Raw genomic sequence first — 23,188 nt, forward strand, 5'->3', positions numbered from 1 at the left:
CTTTAATAAATAAGAAATGTGCATCTTGCATGGTCGTAAAAGACATTCCCCCCACACTGAGGAACCCCTATGCAGAGCCCCCAGATGTGAAATAGATCACACTCCCTTCACTTCCTCTCCTTCTGCCAGCCCCTCTTTCCACTGCAAAGAATCATTCAGTTTTGGCCTTTTTTGAAAACATACCCCCCCAGCCCCCCTACCCCTCTTCCCTTCCCCTACCAACCCCTCCCAACAGCAGGCAGGGGCACACAGACGACCACACTCTCTAGCCAAACCCTAATTGTGTGTGCGTGTGTCTGCATTTTTTCCCCTTGACATGAAGAAGGGGAGCAGAGCAAGTATTTATGCGCTCCACTTGGAAATCGTAGTCCTGGAGCTTTTGAGTTGATTTGCGTAACTGAAAGAGTGGAAGTGGCAGAATCTAGCATTTTTCTATCCGAATAAATTCCCGGACGCAGGTAAGTTTGGTGATTGGATTTATGAAAATCTGAGTTTAGTGTACAGTATTAATGGGAAAGCGCTGCTTTCTCACTGTGTACTCCCCCTGGCAGAAGTAGATAAATTTGAATTCATGGCACTTGTATAAAGTTTTGTGTGAAAGAGCTGCTGTTGGTGTGGACGGCTGCTTTTGAGTTGAACGGAAATTTAAAGAGATGTTTTTTGTTTGTTTTTTTCACTGTCTGGAAAAAAAGCATATGCATATAAAAAGGTCACATCATAGTATTCATATATTGCGTAGTTGTGTGCATGCAAAAATGTCTCCACTTTTTATGACTATACTAACAAAAACATCTCTAACTTCCAGGCTTTAACACTACAGTCTCTGCTCTGCTACCTCACTGTTACGACTCCTTGTCCCACTAACACTGTAGCAAGTCTGTGTGTTGTGACATTTGTGAAGCCCACCTGTTCAGGCTTTAAGAAGAGGGGCGGGGGGGCAACAAGACTGAATTATAGGGACACCAAAAACACAGGTTTGCTTTAACCCACAGACATGGAAGAGAGCACGGCCACATTTAGAGATTTGATTGGAAATGCATTTCTGCAAGTTACATCATTTTCACTTTGATTCCAGCAATTCAAATTTCAATAATCTGTTTGTCCTTTTTCCCCTGCTATTTCATGTAGATTTGCTACATTTTATTCTATAAAAAGACAATTTAAAGATGCCGACATGCACTTCAGAAAAGAGTGATGACCAGTTGATTATGAGGGTAACTGAAAGGGTTTACTGAATTAAAATCAGTTTTTAAATCAGCAGAACAGCATAACAAAAACTCTGCTTAATGCATAGAACAAACAGCTAAAGTGTCCTAATGCTGGTGTTTGAGCTTATGGCTGCTTTCCCTCTGCAGACAAGCTTCTTCTATTTTAAGCCAAAAGAAAAGTCAGCCTATAAAAACAGAGCCAAAAAAAGGTCACTATGGGCCACGGAGAGTCGAACACAAACCCTGTTTCAAAACCGTAAGACGCCAGCGTGGAAACTGTTCAGACATTTTTCAAAGACAAAGGCAACTGCTGCCGCCACTCTGTGATGTAGACGGGAGCACATGTGCCTCTGGTCAGCGGGGTTTTTAATAGAATGAAATAATGCATTTTTCAAGATTAATTGCATTTCCATTTGGCTGTATTATGTCATTAGGCTGAAAGTTGTCACTCTTGGCCATAAGGTTTGGATTTATTAACATCCAAATGAGTGCAGTGGAAGTTCACGGTGATAAAAAGTTTTGGATATGCTGCATCTCCACACTTGCAGGGCATTAAATGTCTTTGAACGAGTGCTCTCCGCTTATCACAGGTTTCACATTGAATTCACCCACTAGTTTCTCTGGCTTGTTAATCTAATCTGCTGGAGTGAGTCAGCTTACACAGAAGTTAAACACAAAGTGTAGACTTATGCAGGGCTTTTTCTAATATACAACCAATTAGTTTGAGGACAACATTGGAGGATATCTACATTATCGCACAGCTGTTTGCAAGGACTCAAATAGTCAAAATAATAAACCCCATTTGTACAGCATGAGATTTTTCCTGATCAAAATTCTGTTACAATGCGCTTGTCAGTCAAAAGAAAGCTTTCTCCTTACTCTAACATAATGACGTCAGGCTCTGTGTCTGTGCCTCAAGGTTTCTGTTGGCTACTTGTCTTACAGCAGCCACAGCAAGCAGTGTGTGAGGTCACCATTTAAACTAATCACAAACAGAAGGAGACAACAGTTGGTCGTTTGATGGGCTTTTGCCCTGCAACAGCTCATCTTTTAAAAAAAGAGAGAGAAAAAAAAAGGAGACAGTGTTTACAGTGTGCAGCTGGCAGGAGTGGACATTTGTAACAGAGTAATAGGTGGAAGTCAAGCAACTCTGATTTCTAGTTCAGCTGTTGGGAGCTAAAATACTTTCAAGGCTGCTGTGAAAGTAAACCAAATGTGCTCTGACAGCAGAAAAAGGTCTGCAATGCCTCAACCTCAGACCAGACTCGGTTTGAAAAAAACAACAACCATATATATATATTTCCAGATGGAGAAGACAGAACCTTAAATGGGACATGATAAAGTGACAATGCAGCTGTTTCACTGAAAACTGCAACACATGGGAAGGAAGAGCTTCTCATGTGTTGAGCTTGGGATAACAAGCCTTTACTCTTGTGTTTACAAGGTGAATAGATGTCATGAAAGATCCCAAGACAACCGCTGGTTACCAGAAACCACACACACCCTGCTGCAAGGGTACTATTGTCAGCTCTTACAACCCTAGCGTGACAAAACTCCATGCCGTGGCTCAACCACAGAATGTAAAGCACGCTCTAGTAAATAACCACAACCCAAGCCACATAAAATGTTCCCCTATTTATACTTTTTTACAGCATTTACAGAGCATAGAAAGGGTTTGTTTGGTTTAACCCATCACATTTGAATTGAACATTTTCCCTTTAAAGGCACAGGCAAAGCTGAAATAATCAAAAAACATTTGAGGGACTAAAAGTATTTATTATTTATTTATTCATTACAAAAAAGTACACAAACAACAAAAAAATGTTGTGCAATCTGAGCATTAAAATTAAAAACTTGAACATCTGAGAGGATGCATCTAGTTTCCACCACTGAATTTGACAGACTTTGTCAGACTGAGCGTGACAGAAGGAATCACAACAAATGTCGGCCACACATAACAACACGATGAATGAGGGCACACACGCCTTTGCTCAAAAAAAATGGACGTACAGTTAAAGGAGCATCCAAAGAAGCAGAGTCTTCCAGATGGAATGATGAGGATGGCTTTCCCATTCTGTGAAAAATCGTGTGGGCAAATAGATGATCAGTATCAGAAATGGTGGGATCATCTACAGCTAATCTCTGTATGTAAGAGACGAGGCTGTAAGCCAATAGCTGGAGACACTGCTGGAGTAGAATCACTGCATGAGCTCGGGAACACTTCCCCAAACCATCGTCATCACTGCATCCACAAGTCAAAACTATGCCATGCAAAGCACACTCATACATGGCCAAGATCCACAAACTCTCTGCTTGTTTAAGGACTGAGGTAACATGAAAAACTGTTCAAACTGTTTTTGGGGTCTGAAAGAAAATTTTTCAATTCTGTTTGGAAATCATCCTCTGGGCTACAGATAAAAGGGATTATCCAGTTTGATCAGCATCAGTAATCGGGGGACATGAGTGCACATGGCATGACGCAGCAAACATTTCGAACATTTTGAACATTTTGAATAACATTTTGAATAACCACCTGGCTTTTCTTGCTGTTAACTCTTAGTTAGAAAAACAGTTCCAACTTGTTAAACTCGTTATCTGCTGGAGATAATTTTTCAGCATCACCTGGATGTCCTTGTTTGGCCTTCTCGCAAAGGAAGACATCATTTTTTATCGACTAGAACAAAATGAAAGAAAACATTCTCACTTCAGACGAGGGTGAGAACGCAGCGAACCTGAGCTGTTGACCTGTAGCTTAACTGAGTTAGCTGTTAACACGTCAAGTGTAAAACATTGTGGGGCAGAGGCGTTGCATCTGAGACCGCCCAGGCACGTTAAGTTCAACAGCAACAACAAATGAGACCAAATTTACATTTATAAAAAATACTTAGAAGTGCTGATTTATTTATTTCAAAAAAACAAAAAAACAGCCTCCAGTTATACTAGTCCACGTATGTGGCGTGTCTGCCTGTTCACAACGGTTGATTGACCAAATTAGTGCAGTCTTTCACACAATGAAAACATCTGGCACACTGTGAAATTAAAAATTCAACAGAGCAGGCGCAGCACGTTTAAAATGAAGTCTTCAGTTTCCAGATTCCTGCAGAGTGTTGCTTTAAACTCATTTTTGCTTATCGCAGCTGCATATTTAGAAATGTTTCCGCCAAACGTGAGACCATAAAAATATCTTAAATGTAAATAGGATGTAAATAAGCTCAACTTCAGCACTGAATACATGGTGTTTGTGCCATTTATACAAATTACATGCATGCATTGTATGTTATGAATTCTAATTTACAACATGAAGAGTACCCCAGCTTTTTTATTAATTAAGTATGTAAGTGAAGTAAACCAGCCCACTTGCATATTTATCTCACTCAGTTTTATTATCTTCACCAGCTGGCCAAGTTCACAGTCACACACTTCTACCTCTTTTCAGGTTACCATGCGATATTGTTGGACAAACGTCATCTTGGCTTTGGTATCCATGGCAACCCTAGCACTGTGCCAAAGTGGAGATGGGGACTGGGGTTCAGGCTTTGACATCTACTCTGTGATAATGGCCACCAATAACACATTGCAGGCTGTTGGTGATGAGCCTGCGAAGGTCAAAAACAGCCACGACTGGACCACATCGGCAGCATCCTCACCGTCACCTACACCTGTGCTCCACCACGAGCCCCAGCCGGACAGGTGCTCGGTCCACTTCAGCACCAACACTGCTTCAGCTCGAAGGCTGAAGGCCCAGAGAGAGGAGCTGGCCTACCTGCAGGCCATACAGCATGGGAACAAGGCAGTGATGGAAAACTTGGTGCAATTTGTAGGGAATGAGCTGGGAGATCAGCGCTATGAAGATGTGATCAAGGAAAATGTCATTGGCATTCAAGAGGACCAAAAGAGCTGGCACGAGGTGGTAGAAAAAGCAGAAGAGGATCTAAAAAAGCAGCTGGAGGGAGATGTACCGGACTCCTTCTCTGGGATCCACAAGTGAGTGCAGTAAATCAAATGTGTTTGTGCCAAACGTCATAAAGTTAACAGCTGAAATGTAAAGACGACAGTTAAAAAGAAAAAGAAAAAGAACCTGCTGTTTGTTTCTGTTGTTAAGATTAATTAACTGTGGTAGCACATATACTGAAGATATTGTGGGGAAAGACGATGTAAAAAAGAAAAGATGTAGGTTGACTTAAGTCTATCACCAGGCAGTTGCTGGTTATTGAAATGTGAAATTCTGAATATTTTTCCTCTCTTAGATTTATGATTTATGTTAAATGGGCTTTGTTTGAGGTTTGGAATTTTTAATTGATAAATACAAGCGTTGGAAAAATTTGATAACCATTTTTCATCATTTCCATCAATCATAAATTAAAACACTACCCATGTAAACAAAAAGCAAAACTAGATTAAACTACATTAATCATTAATAATAAAATAGTAATTGTTTACCAAACTGAGACTCATTTTAGGTATCTGAAGCTGACGCACTGTGTAAAAAAACTATTTCTAATATAAAAGAGAAACAGAGTAACAGGTGGGTTTTTTTGGAAGTACTTAAACACCCCGCAATTAGAAGAAATACATCTCTGGATAATCAGCAGGTGACACAGGGAAAAATGCACTGAAATGAAAAAGATTGAGGACTAAATACACACAAGGGAACTATGGTAACAAGGCGAAGATGAACTCAATCAGACAATAACAAGGGCAGGAGAAGAACAAAGAACAAAAAGTATCACATAGAGACCCGATGGCATATAAGTGATAGTTTCTTGAGCACATGTGACCCCCCGTTATATTTTCATGCCCTCGCATTTTCTTTTTCTTACCCTCTGCTGTTGTTTCTTCTTGTGTCCGGTGCTTTCTCCTTGTCATCACTCACTCGGCCGGCCACCTGGACTGTTGGTCCTTCGGAGCAGAATCAGAGAGGAGTCCTTGGCCTTTGAAGACATGCTTCGTGCTGCAGCGGACATCGCCAGCAGGCTGGAGAGCTCAGCACAGGCCCTGCACGCTTCATTCACCAAGCAAATGAAAGACATTGTGAAAATCCATCGCTGAGAAAGCATTGAAAAGTGTTTTGAAAAGTGTTTGCGCATCATCCTTGAACTTGTGAATGATGTTTGGCATTCCGTGAGGTCCCAAATTCAAGAAATATACCCTCTCGCCATTTTATAATTGTATTTTTATGTACATGTGCTGAGCAGTTCTGGGATGCAACAGTGTGTTAAGGTTAAACTTCACATCAACTGAAGCAGTCAACGAAGATGGATTGTTGACACCTCCCTTTCACTGAATATCTCCACGACGGATGACATACGATTTTCCATCCACGCATTATTCGTGGAATTTTTGTGAGGTCAAATATGGGAACAGCATGCAGTGCAGCTTTGAGCTAAGCTCCGTGTTTATGGATCAAAATAGATGGGCCTTCGGAGAACAAAACATAATGACTCTGTTACTCTTCTCCAGGGGAAGCTATGGGTTGGCCATCTGGTTCCAGGGTAAGGGTGGAGTCTGGGATATACTTATAATGACTATGTGGTAACAGAGATTTTGTTTCTGCAACAATAAGTGAGGGAGGGGACTGGAACAACTAATAAAGGGTTTGTTTTCTTAAGAGAAATATCCAGGGGGATAAGTTTCTATATAAATATTAAGACAGATCCTATGATTAGAGGGGGGGGGGGGGGGTAAACTGTCTATGCATGATATGTTTGCACAGTTTCCTGGCTTAAGCAACTTATTTAAACAAGGTTTCTCTTTAATCCCGGTAGGACTTCCTGGAGGGGGATGCCTTTTCATTTTTTTAAAATAAAATATGTAGCATTATATTATTACGAGTTTAGAAAATAGATTTATGTTCAATCCTATAAACGGCAAAATTTTACATAAATAAAGCACCTTGTTGTTTGATGTTTTTTACACTTACATTTTTTTTTAACAAAAATATTCATTATGGTGTTTTCACAGCTCCTAGTTAGTTTGGGGTACAAACTTCACTCACCCGGTCTGCCCTCTAGCTGTTTTCCAAATATATTGTTGTGCCGTGTTCAGCTTCACGTCACTCGTCACTCATTCTTTGGATCTTTCAAAGAATAATTACTGTATTAAAGTCGAGGCTCATAACTTTTTTAAATGCATTTTTAACTTGGTTTCTTGAATAGCTGGTCAGCATTTAAACACACGGGTTCTGTGTATGTGTGTCTCTTAAACACACACACACACACACACACACACACACACACACACACACACACACACACACACACACACACACACACACACACACACGGAGAGAGGGAGAGAGAGCGAGTCGCTTTAGGTGCCAAATAAAGAGGCAAATGCTCAGACGTGCCCTGCATCTCCTCCTGTTATTTCGGCAACCTTACATATTACACTTATTACACTGTCCAGCTGCCAGTCATGGAAAACTACTACTTTGAATTTTAAAACAGAACACACTCACAGGATTGGACGCATTGGACGCCAAATTCTTGGCACCCTGCGTAACAGGCGCATTTGTTTGGATTCTCTCTACGCAGAAGAAAATCCGACTACTTTCCGTGAATTGATTTCCTGAAAACAGATTTATAGAGCTACTTTTATGAGCTGGTATGAGCAATTACAGCAAAGCTGGGACACACAGTGTTATAGTGCCGCTCCCTGATTCAGCACCCAGTGATGGATAGCGCTCATTGCGCGGAAACTGATGGCACGGTACTCGCTCTCCTCCGGTCCAAACAGCGCTGACAGTGAGCAGAGACGGAGACTTATCTATGCTGAGATCTAAAGTAAGTCAGTCAGAGCGCTGTCACTGTCATTCCCCGCCTACAGACTTGAAAGCGGTTATCGTGACAGTAGCTGTGATGTGGTCCTGACGTGCTTCTCAGCTGCGAAGATGACAGATGTTGCTCACACTTTTCCACATAGCGTTTCGACAGTGGACGGAAGCTGCTCCGTGCTTTCTTGTGAAGTTTTCTTTGCTGTCAAGAGGACGAAATGGGATCCAACCACCTGTTCTCCGCCGGGACGGCTTTTATTTGGGCGCTACTCTTGAGTCCGGCCGGTAAGTACTTTTACAACTATGTTTTCTAGTGGGCTAATGTTAATGACAGCAATAATAGCAAGTGTGTTTGAACCATGGAGGTTCTGAGAGATGAGCAACTGAGCAAGTGCAAAGAAGTAAGTCACAGACTGGAAAAATATATTCTAACCTTACTGTTCAGTTATGCTCGGCACTTTTCAAAATTAAAGGTGATCGATGGATCCAAACAGGGATAGTATTGATGTCATTGCTAGTATCGGTATTGGATCGATACTAGCGCGATACGTTCGATAGTTTGTTTCCTTCCTTTAAGTTTAGTGTGTAGCCCACTGAATTGTGTTAAATAAATTATTTATCTGTTTTTTATGGAAAAATATACCTCAAACATGCATTATAAAAAAGGAGAAAAAAGGCAGTTTATAAATAAATACCTTTCTATGTTAAAAGTATTTGTATCAGTATCTGCAATATTAACCCAGTATTTGCTTGGTATCAGAAATTTGCAGTCTCACACATGACTACTTAAAAGGCTCACGGTCCTATTTTCACATTTAGCTGGATGTCTGTTTCATGCATTGGGAACTACCTCTTCATTTAACACATTCACCTCCAGAGAAGCAGCTATTTCGCTTATGAGAAAATAAGTTGTTGTTAGAAAGATAAATAGAAGAAATGTAAGAGATGAATGAAGGCATTTGCTTCTTTCTGTACAAAAGCAGTACAGCGGACAACATAATAGTGTGAAAAATGAGCCACACAAATTGGTGCAACAACTGATAGTCATGCTGCTACATTTTCAGAGGAAGTTAATCTTGTTTCAAAAAAGCTACAAAGGGACCAGAGAAGGAAACATCTTTAAAGGAAGAAACTGAGAGACGACTGGAGCAGTCGATGCCAGATCGTGCCTCAATTTGTTGCTTTTGTTGTGAAATGATTTAAGCTACAATTTCTTACGGTCTAGTGCATACTTCTGTGGAAACAGGGTTTGATTCATTCAAGATTGACACTGAAGCCCAGTTAGCTACTCTGGAAGTCCAGTTTTGACATGGATGTCAGAATTTGCAATCACAAATTATCAGTTGCAGTCACAACTTATGTGCAGACAAAAAGCATTCCCATACAGAGATCGAGGATAAAATGAGTTCTTGTTGAAAAGGGTTTCAAAGCACCAAATATACTCTGTCTCTGTATGCTTCAGTTATCAAATGTGTAGGTAGACTACATAATCATATGCTTATTGGTATGACATAGATAGATTTCAGCTTTCTGACTTAAACCCTGCAGTTTTTCATACACACACAAAGAAAAGATCTGCAGCATTCTTTTAGTAAAATTTTTACTGTAATTATTTGACAGCCCAATTTCATGAAAAGCACCTCTGGCCAGAGAAGCTGCTGACTCGATGATCCAAACTGGTCAGTGTTTTAAACACCTTGCCAAGTGACTTGGCTAAGGTCCAAATATACTGGGCCCAGTGTGCCGGATGTTGAAGGTGTCGCCTCATTTCAACTCTCCCCTGGCACGAGGTTTGATATGTGGTACCCAAGAGGCTTTTTTCCAGCGCCACATCTGGTCTTTCCCAGATGCACGGACAGATGAATACGCACTGCCCCGACTGTCAAGATAGCAGATAGGAATTCTCTAGTGCCTGCTTGTTTGCCAGATTGAAATTAGTTCATGATAACAAGACATGAGCCCAGGTGTACCTTAGGCAAATTGAAAGTGAATTCACATATTGATTACCACCTCTAATGTATATTTTCTACAAACTACTGCATCAACGAGAAGAAGGACCTTGCCAAATTTTGCATCCTTTGCAGCCTTTTGTTGGTAAAGCCAAACCAAACCAAGCCATTCAGTTAGCACAGGCAATAAATCTCACTGAAGCAGTTTTGCATGCTTTGCTTGGATTAGCTCTGTGCAACATGTAAGTCCATCAAGTGGTCATCGTCTAGTGGCCTGTCCTACAGTTACAGGTTGTAAATACATGGTAATTCTGTCAACAGAGCCACAACTCACCCATAGACAGATAGTGATGTGTCCTTGGCTAAGCAATCATGACTGCTGCCAGATGAAGGTGGTCCAAGGTTTCATTTGAAGGTCCCTTGATGGTAGCACACTTGAGTGCACCCTATTATAACCTATGCTAACAAACAGAGCTCCAGAAACATTGGTGTATTAGTGACATGTAGATGTAATCACATCTTAATTGAGTTTTTTATTTTATTTTATTTTGATACAATTAATTTTTTTCTGCTTTGATTAATTGATCAATAAGGCAATATATCAGTAAACAAAAATGCCACATCATTAAATATTTTGACATTATTGAACACACACGCATTTTCTTTGTTACTGAATTCTAAATGAGAACCATACAAAAACCATCTAAAAGTTATAATCTGCCATTCTGTAAAGACTTTATAGTGGGTAGTTTAGCATGAACAAAACAATATATTTTTAAGCCGTTAGTTGGCATTTTTGGACCGAATGAGTGCAGCTACATCGCAAACATTGAAGTGACAGTTTAAGAGGTGCATTGTGCCAGTACCTAGGCAGGTAGATGTACAGTAATAGCAAATATAAAACACACTCAATACAAATTAGATGCAAGATGCATCAGAAAGCCAGTATTATTGACAAATATTAGCTATTTGCAGATTTTGCAGATTTATTAGTATTGACATTTACACAGGCTGATAAGTTTAATTTTAATAAGTAGAGGTGAGAGAAGCAACTTCGAACTATATTGTGAGTGTTGATGTTGAATACTTTGTCCACCAGAGGGCGCTCTACAACTTCCCTGTTAGCAACACGTTTGGCATGCCATAAACACAACAACCAGCTGATCCGAGCGCAGTCACACGAATCGTAAATGACTAAATAAACAACCACACATAATAAATATAAGGGAACTTTAACTGCACGGTGGTGCGGTGGTTAGCAAGGTTGCCTCAAAGCAGAAAGGGTCTGAGTTCAAATCAACCAACTGGCCCTGATTAAAGGGGTTGTGTCTGTGCGGGTTCTCTCCAGTTTTGTCGCACAGTCCAAAGACATGCAATTAGTGTAGATTGATGATTCTAAATTACCCATAGGTGTGAATGTAAGTGAGACTGGTTGTCTGTCTGTCTCTCTGTATTAGCCCTGCATTAGACTGGTGACCTGTCCAGGATGTACCGTGCCTCTCGCACTATGACAGCTGGGATGGGCTCCAGCCACTGCTACCTTTCTAAAATAAAGAAATTTGTGTTTTTCAAAAATAACCAAATATTGGTGTCGATATGAGTCTTAGGCTACGTTCACACTGCAGGCAAAAGCGCATAAAATCCGACTTTTTTGACCCTATGCGACCCATATCCGATCATGGTATGACAGTGTGAACAGCACAAATCCGATATTTTCAAATCCGACCTGGGTCACTTTCGCATGTGGTACTGAATCCGATACATATCTGATGTTTTAGAAAGCGACTGCTGTTTGAATGGTCATGTCGCATTAAATCCGCCTTTTACGTCACTGACACAAGACAGACGCCAATTATCAGCGCCGGAGAAGACAAACGAGAAAGCATGGCGGCCATCGTTAAAGCACGGGCTCTCTTTTTTCTCAGTGTCATTTTTTCTCTAATTAATTTATCAAAATTCTGTTGGTTACGACTGTGCAGAAATTGATAGACTGCTGCAACAACACCTACTAGCTCTGTAGCCGCTGTTTTTACTTCCGTAAACAGAGCACGTTGTGTGTGATGTCTTCTTTTGCGCATGCGGGCCGCTTTGAGGGCCGTGAACTGTTCACACTAACGCGTTTGCTGTCACATGTTATTTGTAGAGTGAACAACCAGACAAAAAAAAATCGGATTTGATGCCTAATCTATATATATGCCTAATCTCCCAGCATCAGTATGTGAAAAAAAAATTAGACAAATATACCCAACCGTTAGCCTCCACTCCAAATCAGAAGCATCAGTTAATTGTTTCATGCATCAGACGTAACACAGAGTGACAGACAGCTCAACAATAAACACCCTTCACTGGTGAGAAATTAGCTCACCTCCACTTAACAGTAGCGAGTAATGATGTGTGTAATTGACTCTGACTACACTGATGAAGGTGGAAGCAGTAATCCCCAAGGGACGGGATTCCTGTCTATTTCCATGCTTTTCATTCTGCAGAAACAATACGGTGACTCAGTCCCAGCTTGTACACAAATCTGACTAGAGTGCATATTCAGAATCAATTTAATCAAGCCGCCTCTCACTGCGAGGCCTTACATACATAATAATAAGACTTTAGAGATTGTATAGCTGAAATGGTATTACTGTCGAGGGGAGGAGAGACGCTTCCTTTGTCTCCACCTTCTCAGCTTGAGAGATTCTAGCAGGCAGCCCTCAAGGGGAGCCGAGATCAAGAGATCAAAAGATTTGCTAAGATGTGAAAAGTCGATAAGACTTTACAAAGAAAAGTCTTAGATGTTTAGAGTAGGCTTCTGTGATGAAGCACGACATGTTCACAGTTCTCTCTTGCTCCCAAAAGCAACCCAGATGCCAGCCAGATTTACTAGTATTTGTTAAGTGAAGATTAGGAGAGACACAGATGACAGAACATGGATGTGATCCCAACATATACCATTCAGCTTCCGCTTCTTTCATCCCGTTTCAGTCTTAGAATGCCATACCATTAAATATTCACCAATAATATTAATGCATTAAAAAAGTGCAAATGCATTTAGTGTCAAGATACAGGCGAGGTCTTTATCACATACACCTGTAGTTTTAACAGCCCCATGTTAGCTTATTTAAATGTTAACAAACTCTATGATGCAGATCCAAGAGAGATGAATAAATTTATTAACGAACAAGAGAATAGAAATATTACAAATTCCTAAATTACCCACTTCACTTATTGCATTTGTCTTCTATAAATGGCTAACTACACCAGTAATGTATCCACAGCCCTCTGTGACGAGAAGACCCACTCACATGCTGAAGATGACCTTTTCAAGACCCTGTTCGCTGGGTACAACAAGTGGTCGAGACCTGTGCCAAACATCTCCGACGTCGTCATTGTCAAGTTTGGACTCTCCATAGCCCAGCTTATTGATGTGGTGAGTGTTTGCCTTGCGTTTGCCACAAAGAGCTGGTGATGTGACATATGATGATGATCCAGGGCTCAAGTGCCAGTGTCCTGCAGGTTTTGGATCTCACCCTGATTAAACACATCTGAATCAAATGATTAGTTCATTACCAGGCCTCTGGAGAACTTCAAGACATGTTGAGGAGGTGGCCCTTTAAATCAGCTGTGTTGGATCAAGGACACATCTAAAACCAGCAGGACACCGGCACTCGAGGCCTGGAGTTGCCTACCCCTGCTCTAGTGTCATTCAGAAAAAATAAATGATTGTTCGAGTCCATTCCATTCAATTAGATTTATACAGCACCAAATCGCAACAACAGTTGCCTCAAGGCGCTTTATATTGTAAGGTAGACCCTACAATAATACATACAGAGAAAAACCCAACAATCATGTGACCCCTATGAGCAAGCGCTTTGGCGACAGTGGGAAGGAAAAACTCCCTTTTAACAGGAAGAAACCTCCAGCAGAACCAGGCTCAGGGAGGGGCGGCCAAAGACATGCTGTGGAAGAGAGAGTTAGAGATTAATAACAAGTATGCAGAGGGGTCTATTAACACAGTGATTGAGAAAGGTGACTGAAGAAGTAACACTCAATGCATCATGGGAATCCCCCAGCAGCCTACGCCTATTGCAGCATAACTAAGGGAGGATTCAGGCTCAACTGATTCAGCCCCAAATATGCTTTAGCAAAAAGGAAAGTTTGAAGCCTTATCTTAAAAGTAGAGATAGTGTCTGTCTCTCAAATCCAAACTGGAAGCTGGTTCCACAGAAGAGGGGCCTGAAAACTGAAGGCTCTCCCTCCCATCCTACTTTTAAATACTCAAGGAACAACAACAACAATGTTCAGATGTCTTCATCACCAAAACCCTCATGATCGGTGATGATAGGGTTATGATATTTCTGTGCATTGACTAAATACAGTGATGCCTGTACAGCATATACTCAAACTTTGGTTTCAAGGTCAGTATAGGCCTGTTCATGGGTACACTACATCCCACAGCTATGAAGGAAGCTGTGTATATGATTTCCATAAAGTCATTAAAGTAGCAGAAAGTTATATTTGAGTTTTCCTTTGACAAAACACCAAGAAACACAGACATATTTCTCTGGTCTGAACCCCCGGTTGACAACTTTAACAATATTTCCATCATTCTCGCTCTCTATCTGTCTGTCTTTCAGGATGAAAAGAACCAAATGATGACAACCAACGTGTGGCTTAAACAGGTTAGGAAATCTAGTGTCAGTGTTGATTTATTATTTAGATTTTATTTTATTTTTTTTATATTCAGGAGGGGATATGCTGACATGAAATGTTAGGAATGCAAAACAGCATTTGCATTGTTGAAGTGAATGACTCATATGATGAATACAAATGGGGCCACGGCCCTCCAGACTGATTCGTGTTGTTTGTGTCTCGCAGGAGTGGAATGACTACAAGCTTCGCTGGAGACCGTCTGACTATGACAACGTGACATCCATAAGAGTGCCGTCAGAGCTCATATGGGTACCAGATATCGTCCTCTATAACAAGTGAGTCTGAGATAAAATGTAATGGTTACTGCATTTCTTTTCTTGATTATCTAATTAACTCTTTATTAAACACTCAGGCCTACAGTAAAGCTCAGTTGTGCAAATGAGCGTATGAGAGTAAAATAACTATAATTGTTCAAGAAACGAATATCTGACATTCAGTTAAACAGCTTTACTCTGATATTTGTTGCATTTTTTTTTTTAGCAAACTCACTAAACTCATTAATCTTTTATTCGGATTAATATACTGTCAAACAATTGATTCTGAGTCTATTCAGTTCTGAACTACATAACCAATCACAGTTATTTCTCTCTACCGTACTGAGACGCTGCTGAACACTTCAAGGTTTGCCAAAATGCTTCAGAGGATTGTAATGGCAGATTTAGGGCTGTCTAACAGCTATGCTCTTATTGTAGCATGACAAAGGAGTCCAAACTCACGCCTGTTGCCTTAACAGTATGTGTAAGAAGATGGCACCATCTAGTGGTCTGTGAAAACAATGGTTTGCTCCGCTTTCTCATGTTTCTTCCAGTCCTGATTGGGTGGCTGGTTTTATTTGTACCTTCTGAGATATGTGCGGTATAGTTTACACGCTGATGTAAACACAGCTCTTTATTATCTGTTTCATTTAGCAAAATGAAAAAGATACTCCATTTTAAATTTTGCACGTCTGTTAGTAAAAATTGGTGGAGTGCATTTCGTTTCATCGAACTGAAGGCAGCCTTTACATGTCTATCGCTCCAGTGGGAAACTGATTGCAAAAACCACTTTTGAGAAACCTCTCCCGTCACCTAAATTCACCTCCTGGAGATTAAACCGAGCACGCTGATGATAGGTTTCTGCTCCAGCGCGCTCGTGTAATCACAGTCCGTATGTGAAATTAAAAGAGGTGAGACTGATTAAATGATAAGGACGTATGATTACGTCTTCTGCTGAAGCTAGTGTTGCCATTAAAGTGGTGAATGGAGGGGAGATTGCAGACAGTTTTTCACTACATAGTTTCCAAAATGAAAAAAAAAAAAGGAAATAAAATCTCAGGAAAGAAGAAGGGGAATAGAACTGATCACAGTGAAGGTTATGATTTCTTATCTGATGTAGCCTTCACTCTAAGATGAGGTCTTTTGTGTGTTTCCATGACTTATATGACAAACTTCTCCTTCTACAGTGCTGATGGCGAATTTGCTGTGACCCACATGACAAAAGCTCACCTATTCTACACGGGCAAAATTCGCTGGGTGCCTCCTGCTATTTACAAGAGCTCTTGCAGCATTGATGTCACCTTCTTCCCCTTCGATCAACAAAACTGTAAAATGAAATTTGGCTCCTGGACTTACGACAAAGCCAAAATTGACTTGGAGCAGATTGAAAATACTGTGGATCTCAGCAACTACTGGGAGAGCGGCGAATGGGCCATCATCAATGCCGTGGGAACGTATAATACAAAGAAATATGACTGCTGCCATGAGATTTACCCAGACATCACCTACTTCTTCATCATCCGACGTCTTCCCTTATTTTACACAATCAACCTCATCATCCCCTGTCTGCTTATCTCATGCCTCACGGTTTTGGTTTTCTATCTACCGTCAGACTGCGGTGAGAAGATCACCCTGTGTATCTCCGTGTTGTTATCCCTCACTGTCTTCCTGCTACTCATCACAGAGATCATACCGTCCACATCCCTCGTTATCCCTCTCATCGGCGAGTATCTCCTCTTCACCATGATTTTTGTCACCCTGTCCATCGTTATCACTGTCTTTGTCCTCAACGTCCACCACCGCTCTCCCAGCACTCACAAGATGCCCCACTGGGTTCACTCTGTGTTCCTGGACTTGATTCCACGTTGGTTGTTCATGAGACGGCCCGCACCGGATGGCCGCCGTCGCAGGCTGCTGCTCCTTCAACAGGAAGCGGTGGCAGAGCGGCGCCAGCTCCGAATAGCCGGGTATAAATCGGGCAACTGTATTAGCACCTCAGCTAACTGGTTAAGAGATGGGACCACATTGGAAGACCCCGAGAGAAGCTGTTATGAGGACTTGGAGCTGGGAACACTGACATCCTATTTCTCCTTCCGTCCTCCTTCTCCCAGACCTCCAGGGTCAACTCCTCCACCACAACAAAAAACCCCACAGAACAGCCAGAGCCGACAAGAGGTGGTGGCAGGGGGGAACAGGCACTTAACTGGAACCAGAGGTAATTCCACTCCTCGGCCGGCTAAAGTTGACAATAAAGTGTCACAGTCAGCTTTCCTGCTTTCACCAAGTGTCATGCGTGCATTAGAAGGGGTGCACTACATTGCAGACCACCTGAGGGCTGAGGATGCTGACTTCAGTGTGAGTATCAAGGAAATAATGCATCTAATATAAAAGCAGAATGGCATTTTGGTCATTTGTATTACTGATGGTATTCCAATTTACATTTATCTCAGTTTTGATACAAAATCATACTCTGGGCATGTTGATTAGATAATACCTGTGCAAGGCGCAATCACAATTCCTACTATTCTATATAAATTAAAAATCATACGTGAGTTAAATTTGGCTGCCATACACTTGTTTGAAATGCACCCTGGAAATTTTGTCCTGACCGCCTGCTGTTCAGTGAGTGCTGAATATTGTTCGTGTGTAAAAAATAGGCTCCATCTTGAATTTCATTTTAGGAAAGAGAAAGAAGTTGCATGGAACTGAGTTTAGTAAGCAGGGTGGTTAGTGAGCAGTGTTAGGGCATGGCCTGTCGATGGTACATGCAACAATTCACAATCCTGTGAATGTTGAAAAATGGCAAACCAGGATTTAGAGTGCACCCGTGACCTTATGGACTTTATGGCCATCCTTCAGGATTCTTTCACTGAACAATGCTGCTTAGTTTCCGGGCCATAACTGGAGACCCAGCTCTTAATATCAGCGATAGTCCTTTGCATGTTTGTTAAATTGGTTTGATACAGATGTTTCCATTTGCTCTGTACAGAAGTTCACTTTTTACATAAATAAATGCATTTATATAAATACGTAACTGTACATAGTTCTATTTCAAACGCAATTTCTTTTAATACTAAGGCCTGCAATACCTTCACAGCCCACAGGGGGACCCATCCTACACTTTTGGAGTCACTGCAGTAGAGCCTGTAGCTGAAGATAAAACTGAATGACTCACAAACAAGCAGCTACTGAAGGTGGCTGCAGTATTTATTTTATTTATTAACCTTTATTTAACCAGGAAGATCCCATTGAGATTAAAAACCTCTCTTTCAAGGGAGACCTGGCCAAGATAGGCAGCAGCAGATGTCTCACAGTTACAGAAATTACTCAAACACAGGCAGCAACAACACACATGCAACAATAAGTGAAAGAATACAAATAAAAGAAAATAAAATTCAATAAAATTCAAATAAAAATAAAAAAGTCAGTTAAAATGACAATCAGTCTAATTGAAACAGTTGCATGTTATGGACTTGGCCTCAAGGATTCGTAGTTTAGATTTAAAAGCACTTAATGAAATGAATTCAGTCATTTTCCATTCCTTCTGCAGTTTGTTCCAAGCCGAGGGTGCTAAATGGACAAAAGCTCTTTTACAAAGTTCAGTTCGGGCAAATGGAACAGAAAGCAACAAGTAGCCATGCGGACGAAGAGAATACCGACCAGCATGTTTCATTAGAAGCAGGGAACATATATAAGAAGGCAGCAACCCAAGTATCGCCTTATATATAAAACTGTATAAATGAGAGTTCCTCCGACTTACCAAAGCAGGCCATCCTACCTGAGAGTTTAACTCACAGTGGTGAGTCAGAAATTTACGGTTAGTGATGAACCTCAGAGAAGCATGATACACAGAATCAACCATTCGAAGACATTGAGCAGAAGCATTCATATATAGAATATCACCATAATCCAGCACAGGCAAGAATGTTGCAGCAACGAGCCGCTTCTTTGTATTAAAAGAGAAACACAACTTATTTTGAAAATAAAATCTCAGTTTTAACTTCAGGTTTTTCACAAGATTCAGTAGAGGCCTAACAGAGAGTCTCCAGATGAGAATCATCCAAGAATGAAAATAATCTTTATATTTTTAATTATGAGTTTGTCCATTTATTTTTGAGCCACTGCAACTGGGGTACTGTGAATAAAAATGTAGATAATTCCTAAAAGGTTAGGGCAATACTTTTGTAAAACCCCATAAGTTAAGTCAAGTCAAGTCAAGTCAACTTTATTTGTCAATTCTGCCACATGTACAGGACATACACAGAATAGAAATTGCGTTACTCTCAAACCCTAGTGATTAGAAAAATGCAAATAAAATAAAATAATTAAAAAGTAAAAATTTAAATAAATACAATACAATTTTACGTATAACAAAAAAAAGCTATGCAATATACAATATACAATATTCAAGTAAAAAAAAAAAAAGTGTGCACCTTGATCTCATCTTGATTCTTTGATTTAAAATCCACTGAGATGGTTTGCAAAAGCAAAGCTGCATTTGTGTCGTCCGACCTAACTGTATACTGATACCCAGAACATGTAAAAAAAAAAAAAAAAATTCTTAAGCTCTCAGTTTACCATGACACCTGACAATAAGAACCAAAATAAGCAGTATATACTGAAGTTTGATAACTCAGTCTTTTAGTGTCTCAGTCCGTAGTCTCTCAGTAAGACTTTGTCCTGCCAAAACAACTTGAACATCTTCCCTTTGGTTGTTAAAAAATATTATTCAGATTTTTATCAATATTGCGCCTCTTACTGCATTTGAAAAACCAGACAGGAGGGCAGAAAGCCTGCAGAGTATTCATGGACAAAATAGCAAGCATAAGAAATTTAGCATACTTTTTCTTATCCTTCAAACCTATCCCAGCTAGTATAGTGCAAGAGGCGGGGCACACCTCGGATATGTCACCATCTGACACAGGGATAAGATCGCACTTCTGGGCAAATTTGAATAATAGAGTGAACATAATCCCACTTACTGCATATCTTTGGACTGTGGGAGGCAACTGGAGTACCTGGAGAGAACCCACACAAACACAGCAGAGCATGCAAACTCCACACAGAAGGCCCTCAGCCTCAATCAGAATCAGAATACTTTATTGATCCCTAGGGGAAATTATTATTTCAAACTCAGGATCTTCTTGCTGTGAGGCACCATTCTGCCCTAGAAAAGTAACTTTTAAATAAAAAAAAATACAACTTTTCTTTTTATTGTCATATATAGGAAGTTACTGAAGAGGTATAAAAACTGGCTTTGGCAGCTGAGTGACTGAAGAGAGCTTTTCTGGAGACAGATATTAAACTTCAAGGGCAGATACATGGAGCAGTAATGCATGGAGCTAAATCCCATTATATGCCTAACATCACACTGAAATTACTGTTGGGAGCAGCTAAGAAAGAACTGTTTAAAAGTTTGATTGGTTACAGACAGGTTGTAGCAAATCGCATTGACTGAAGAAAATAGAAGGAACAGGTCAGCAAAAGTGTGCAGAAATGTGCATGAATATATGACATAGCTTGTGTGATGAGTAGTTTTTCTTATGAACCATATTTTTCATAGCAAACAATACCACCCATGATGTGAATTATTATTTAAATTCATGATATTATTTCTGTTCTTGTTCTCCCCACCTTCTCTGTTACTTCTTTCTGCACAGGTGAAAGAGGACTGGAAGTATGTTGCTATGGTGATTGACCGTATCTTCCTGTGGATGTTCATTATTGTCTGCCTGCTTGGGACAATTGGTCTGTTCTTGCCACCGTGGCTAGCCGGCATGATTTAAGGCTTCTGGGAAAGGGTTGAATTCACAGTCACCTCCTCTTGAAAGATACTTTAAAGTGTGGCTGAACTCTTCTTCAAGTCGGGTAATCTGACTCAACTTTGTGTAACTCGGTGCAACCCAGGTGTCCTCAAAAGGCCGTTGTGCTCTTTACACGTCACCAAATATAACTTATGAATAGTGGAGACAACTCTGCTATTTTCAGATTCTTATTCCCAGTTGGATAAAAATCAACTACAATCTACATTTTTAAGGGAAGATCAGACTCAGTAACCTACTGTTAGCTATAAAGTCTTGGCTCAAGTTTCATCTCAGATGCACTTTGTCAGCCTCAGGTTTACTCCTTCAGCATCATCTGTAACATTTCTCAGGTTGTTTTTGACCTGAATGCAAACATTTGCATGTTAACATTCACTAAAGTTAACATGGCTGTTGAAAACTGTGCTAATGTTGGTATTTTAATGTGCAAATGTTAATCACTTTTTAGCATGTTAGCATAACATGCTAGTTAAATATATAGTGCCAACGGCTGTCTTAGTAGGGTGTCACAGTGATCATATTTTTCTTTCCTATAGTTTCAGGGATTGCAGCTTAAAACTCAACAACTTAATAACATTGCATTCACTGATAGCAGGGGGATCAGTGAAAGCTGTTTGTCATCTTACTGTCTTAGCAGAAGTCAAACTCTGAATCAAACTCAGTTTATCATCCCAATGTTAGCTTGTTGTAAAAGGCTCAAGGATGGAGATTAAAACATTAAGAAAACAAGCTTGTTTTAAATTCGTCTTATTTTCATGCTCTTTACTTCATGGTTATCTGTCTGTCTTTTTGTCTGACCATTGATATGTCCAGAAAATGCATCAGCAAACATTAGCAATACAAGAGTGTGGACTGCTAAACCACATGTACAAATTCACCTTCCTGACCTTAACGCCACTGAAGGCTGTCACCTGTAAACTAAGTACTAGAGCCTATTCTACATTTGAGTTGTATTTTAACAATATTTGTCATGAATCTGTTCTCTTTGATTCTAAGCAAAGTTTTCTTTCACCACATATTCTGGATGGTGGTGAATAATCCTTCAAGAAATGGGCATTCAAATGTGATATACTCCTCAGTGCATCCCTAGTCTGATTTTAGCAGGGGTAACTGGACTGGCTGCTCCAAAGGGGATCTTGGACAAATGACTAAATATAATCATTTTCCATTTAATTTGCCACCATTGGTCAGTAGTGATGCTCAAAACTGCTTCATGAAGTTTTGAATTCATTTGCTACTTTTTAAGGTTTCCAGTCATGAACTGAAAAATGAAGAACTTAGTCTGCGTTGCAAGATTTATTATCATCCACTGGAGCCAACAAATGCATGTAAATTTATCACAATCCGTTCAAGGTGCCATGATACTGGTAAACCAGTGAACGTTTAAAAAAAATAGGGAGAATTAAATATGTAAACAATGCCATCTGGGTTGCTTTTTATCAGATTAAAAGTTGTTGATGACACTGTTCTCTTTGTGTATGGTGGGATGAACACCCATTATTATAGACTATGTTGGATACACGTTGGGGTGATTTGGTTTAGACAAAAAATGCATCAGCACAGGTTTTTTCCTTCTGGCGATGCTGCAACAATTGTAGTATTTTTGATTGAGCGTACTATACAATAAAAACCCATGAAACAAATTTGAAAATTTGTCTGCACGCTGTTTACTGACCTTTGAAAAAAAAAAAACAATTTCTTATACAGTATTTTTTGTATTCTTTTATAAAAGAACTGACTCTGAAACTACACTTAATGATCATCAGTAAAGACTTGAAATATATGTAAATGTTCCTATCTCCTTGTGCTTTAAGATGACCTCATTATGTAGATAATTATACAGTGGTATTTAGAAGTTTACATACAGTCATCATGGGCATGAATTTCAAGGTAATGCTGGCTTCTAATGATTTTTTTTTTTTAATTGTTCTTCTTCCGGGATGGGTGGGGGGGTTATACAGCATACATCTTTCATGACTTTAAAAAACAAGAATTGGGTGCAGATCTTTGAATTTATTTCATGTTTTCTCTAATCCACAGTCAAAAATATACATACAGGTTTAAATATATATGCACTTCCACTAATAATTGGTGAAATGTCCCTTAGAGAGTTGCACCTCAGACACTTTTGATAGCCATCAACAAGTTTCTGGCGTAATTGTGACTGAATACTTGAACACTCTTCCTTGCAGAACCGACAGAAGCCATTTGAATTGGTTGGTTTCCTTGCATAGACGCGGCTTCTAAGCATAATCCACAAATTTTCAGTTGATGAGGTTGGGGCTTTGGGAAAGCTATTCCAGAAGCTCAGTGTTAGCCTGCATTACCTATTCCACAACCAGTCTTGCTGAAACACTCAACTGTGTCCAAGTTTAACCGTCTAGCGCAGTGGTTCTTAACCTTGTTGGAGGTACCGAACCCCACCAGTTTCATATGCGCATTCACTGAACCCCTCTTTAGTGAAAAATAAAATATGATATTT

The 23,188-nt window shown here is 40.1% G+C and overlaps 2 protein-coding genes across 2 annotated transcripts; both read left to right on the forward strand.

Moving 5' to 3' along the window:
- The first annotated feature begins 285 nt into the window (after window positions 1–285).
- Window positions 286–7,095, forward strand: LOC146652040 (uncharacterized). The gene is made up of 3 exons (XM_085381207.1): window positions 286–458; window positions 4,645–5,192; window positions 6,119–7,095. Exons 2-3 carry the CDS (start codon window positions 4,651–4,653, stop codon window positions 6,255–6,257), a joined length of 681 nt encoding a protein of 226 aa, XP_085237333.1. The 5' UTR covers window positions 286–458; window positions 4,645–4,650; the 3' UTR covers window positions 6,258–7,095.
- A 506-nt stretch (window positions 7,096–7,601) lies between these two features.
- Window positions 7,602–22,556, forward strand: chrna2b (cholinergic receptor, nicotinic, alpha 2b (neuronal)). Its single transcript, XM_085381206.1, has 6 exons — window positions 7,602–8,265; window positions 13,196–13,347; window positions 14,555–14,599; window positions 14,796–14,905; window positions 16,072–17,239; window positions 20,545–22,556. Exons 1-6 carry the CDS (start codon window positions 8,199–8,201, stop codon window positions 20,668–20,670), a joined length of 1,668 nt encoding a protein of 555 aa, XP_085237332.1. The 5' UTR covers window positions 7,602–8,198; the 3' UTR covers window positions 20,671–22,556.
- Window positions 22,557–23,188: the final 632 nt, after the last annotated feature.

This window comes from Rhamphochromis longiceps, linkage group LG15 (assembly GCF_057381845.1).
Source record: "Rhamphochromis longiceps isolate RC_006_pf linkage group LG15, R_longiceps_female_GT1.1, whole genome shotgun sequence".
Taxonomy (NCBI): domain Eukaryota; kingdom Metazoa; phylum Chordata; class Actinopteri; order Cichliformes; family Cichlidae; genus Rhamphochromis; species Rhamphochromis longiceps.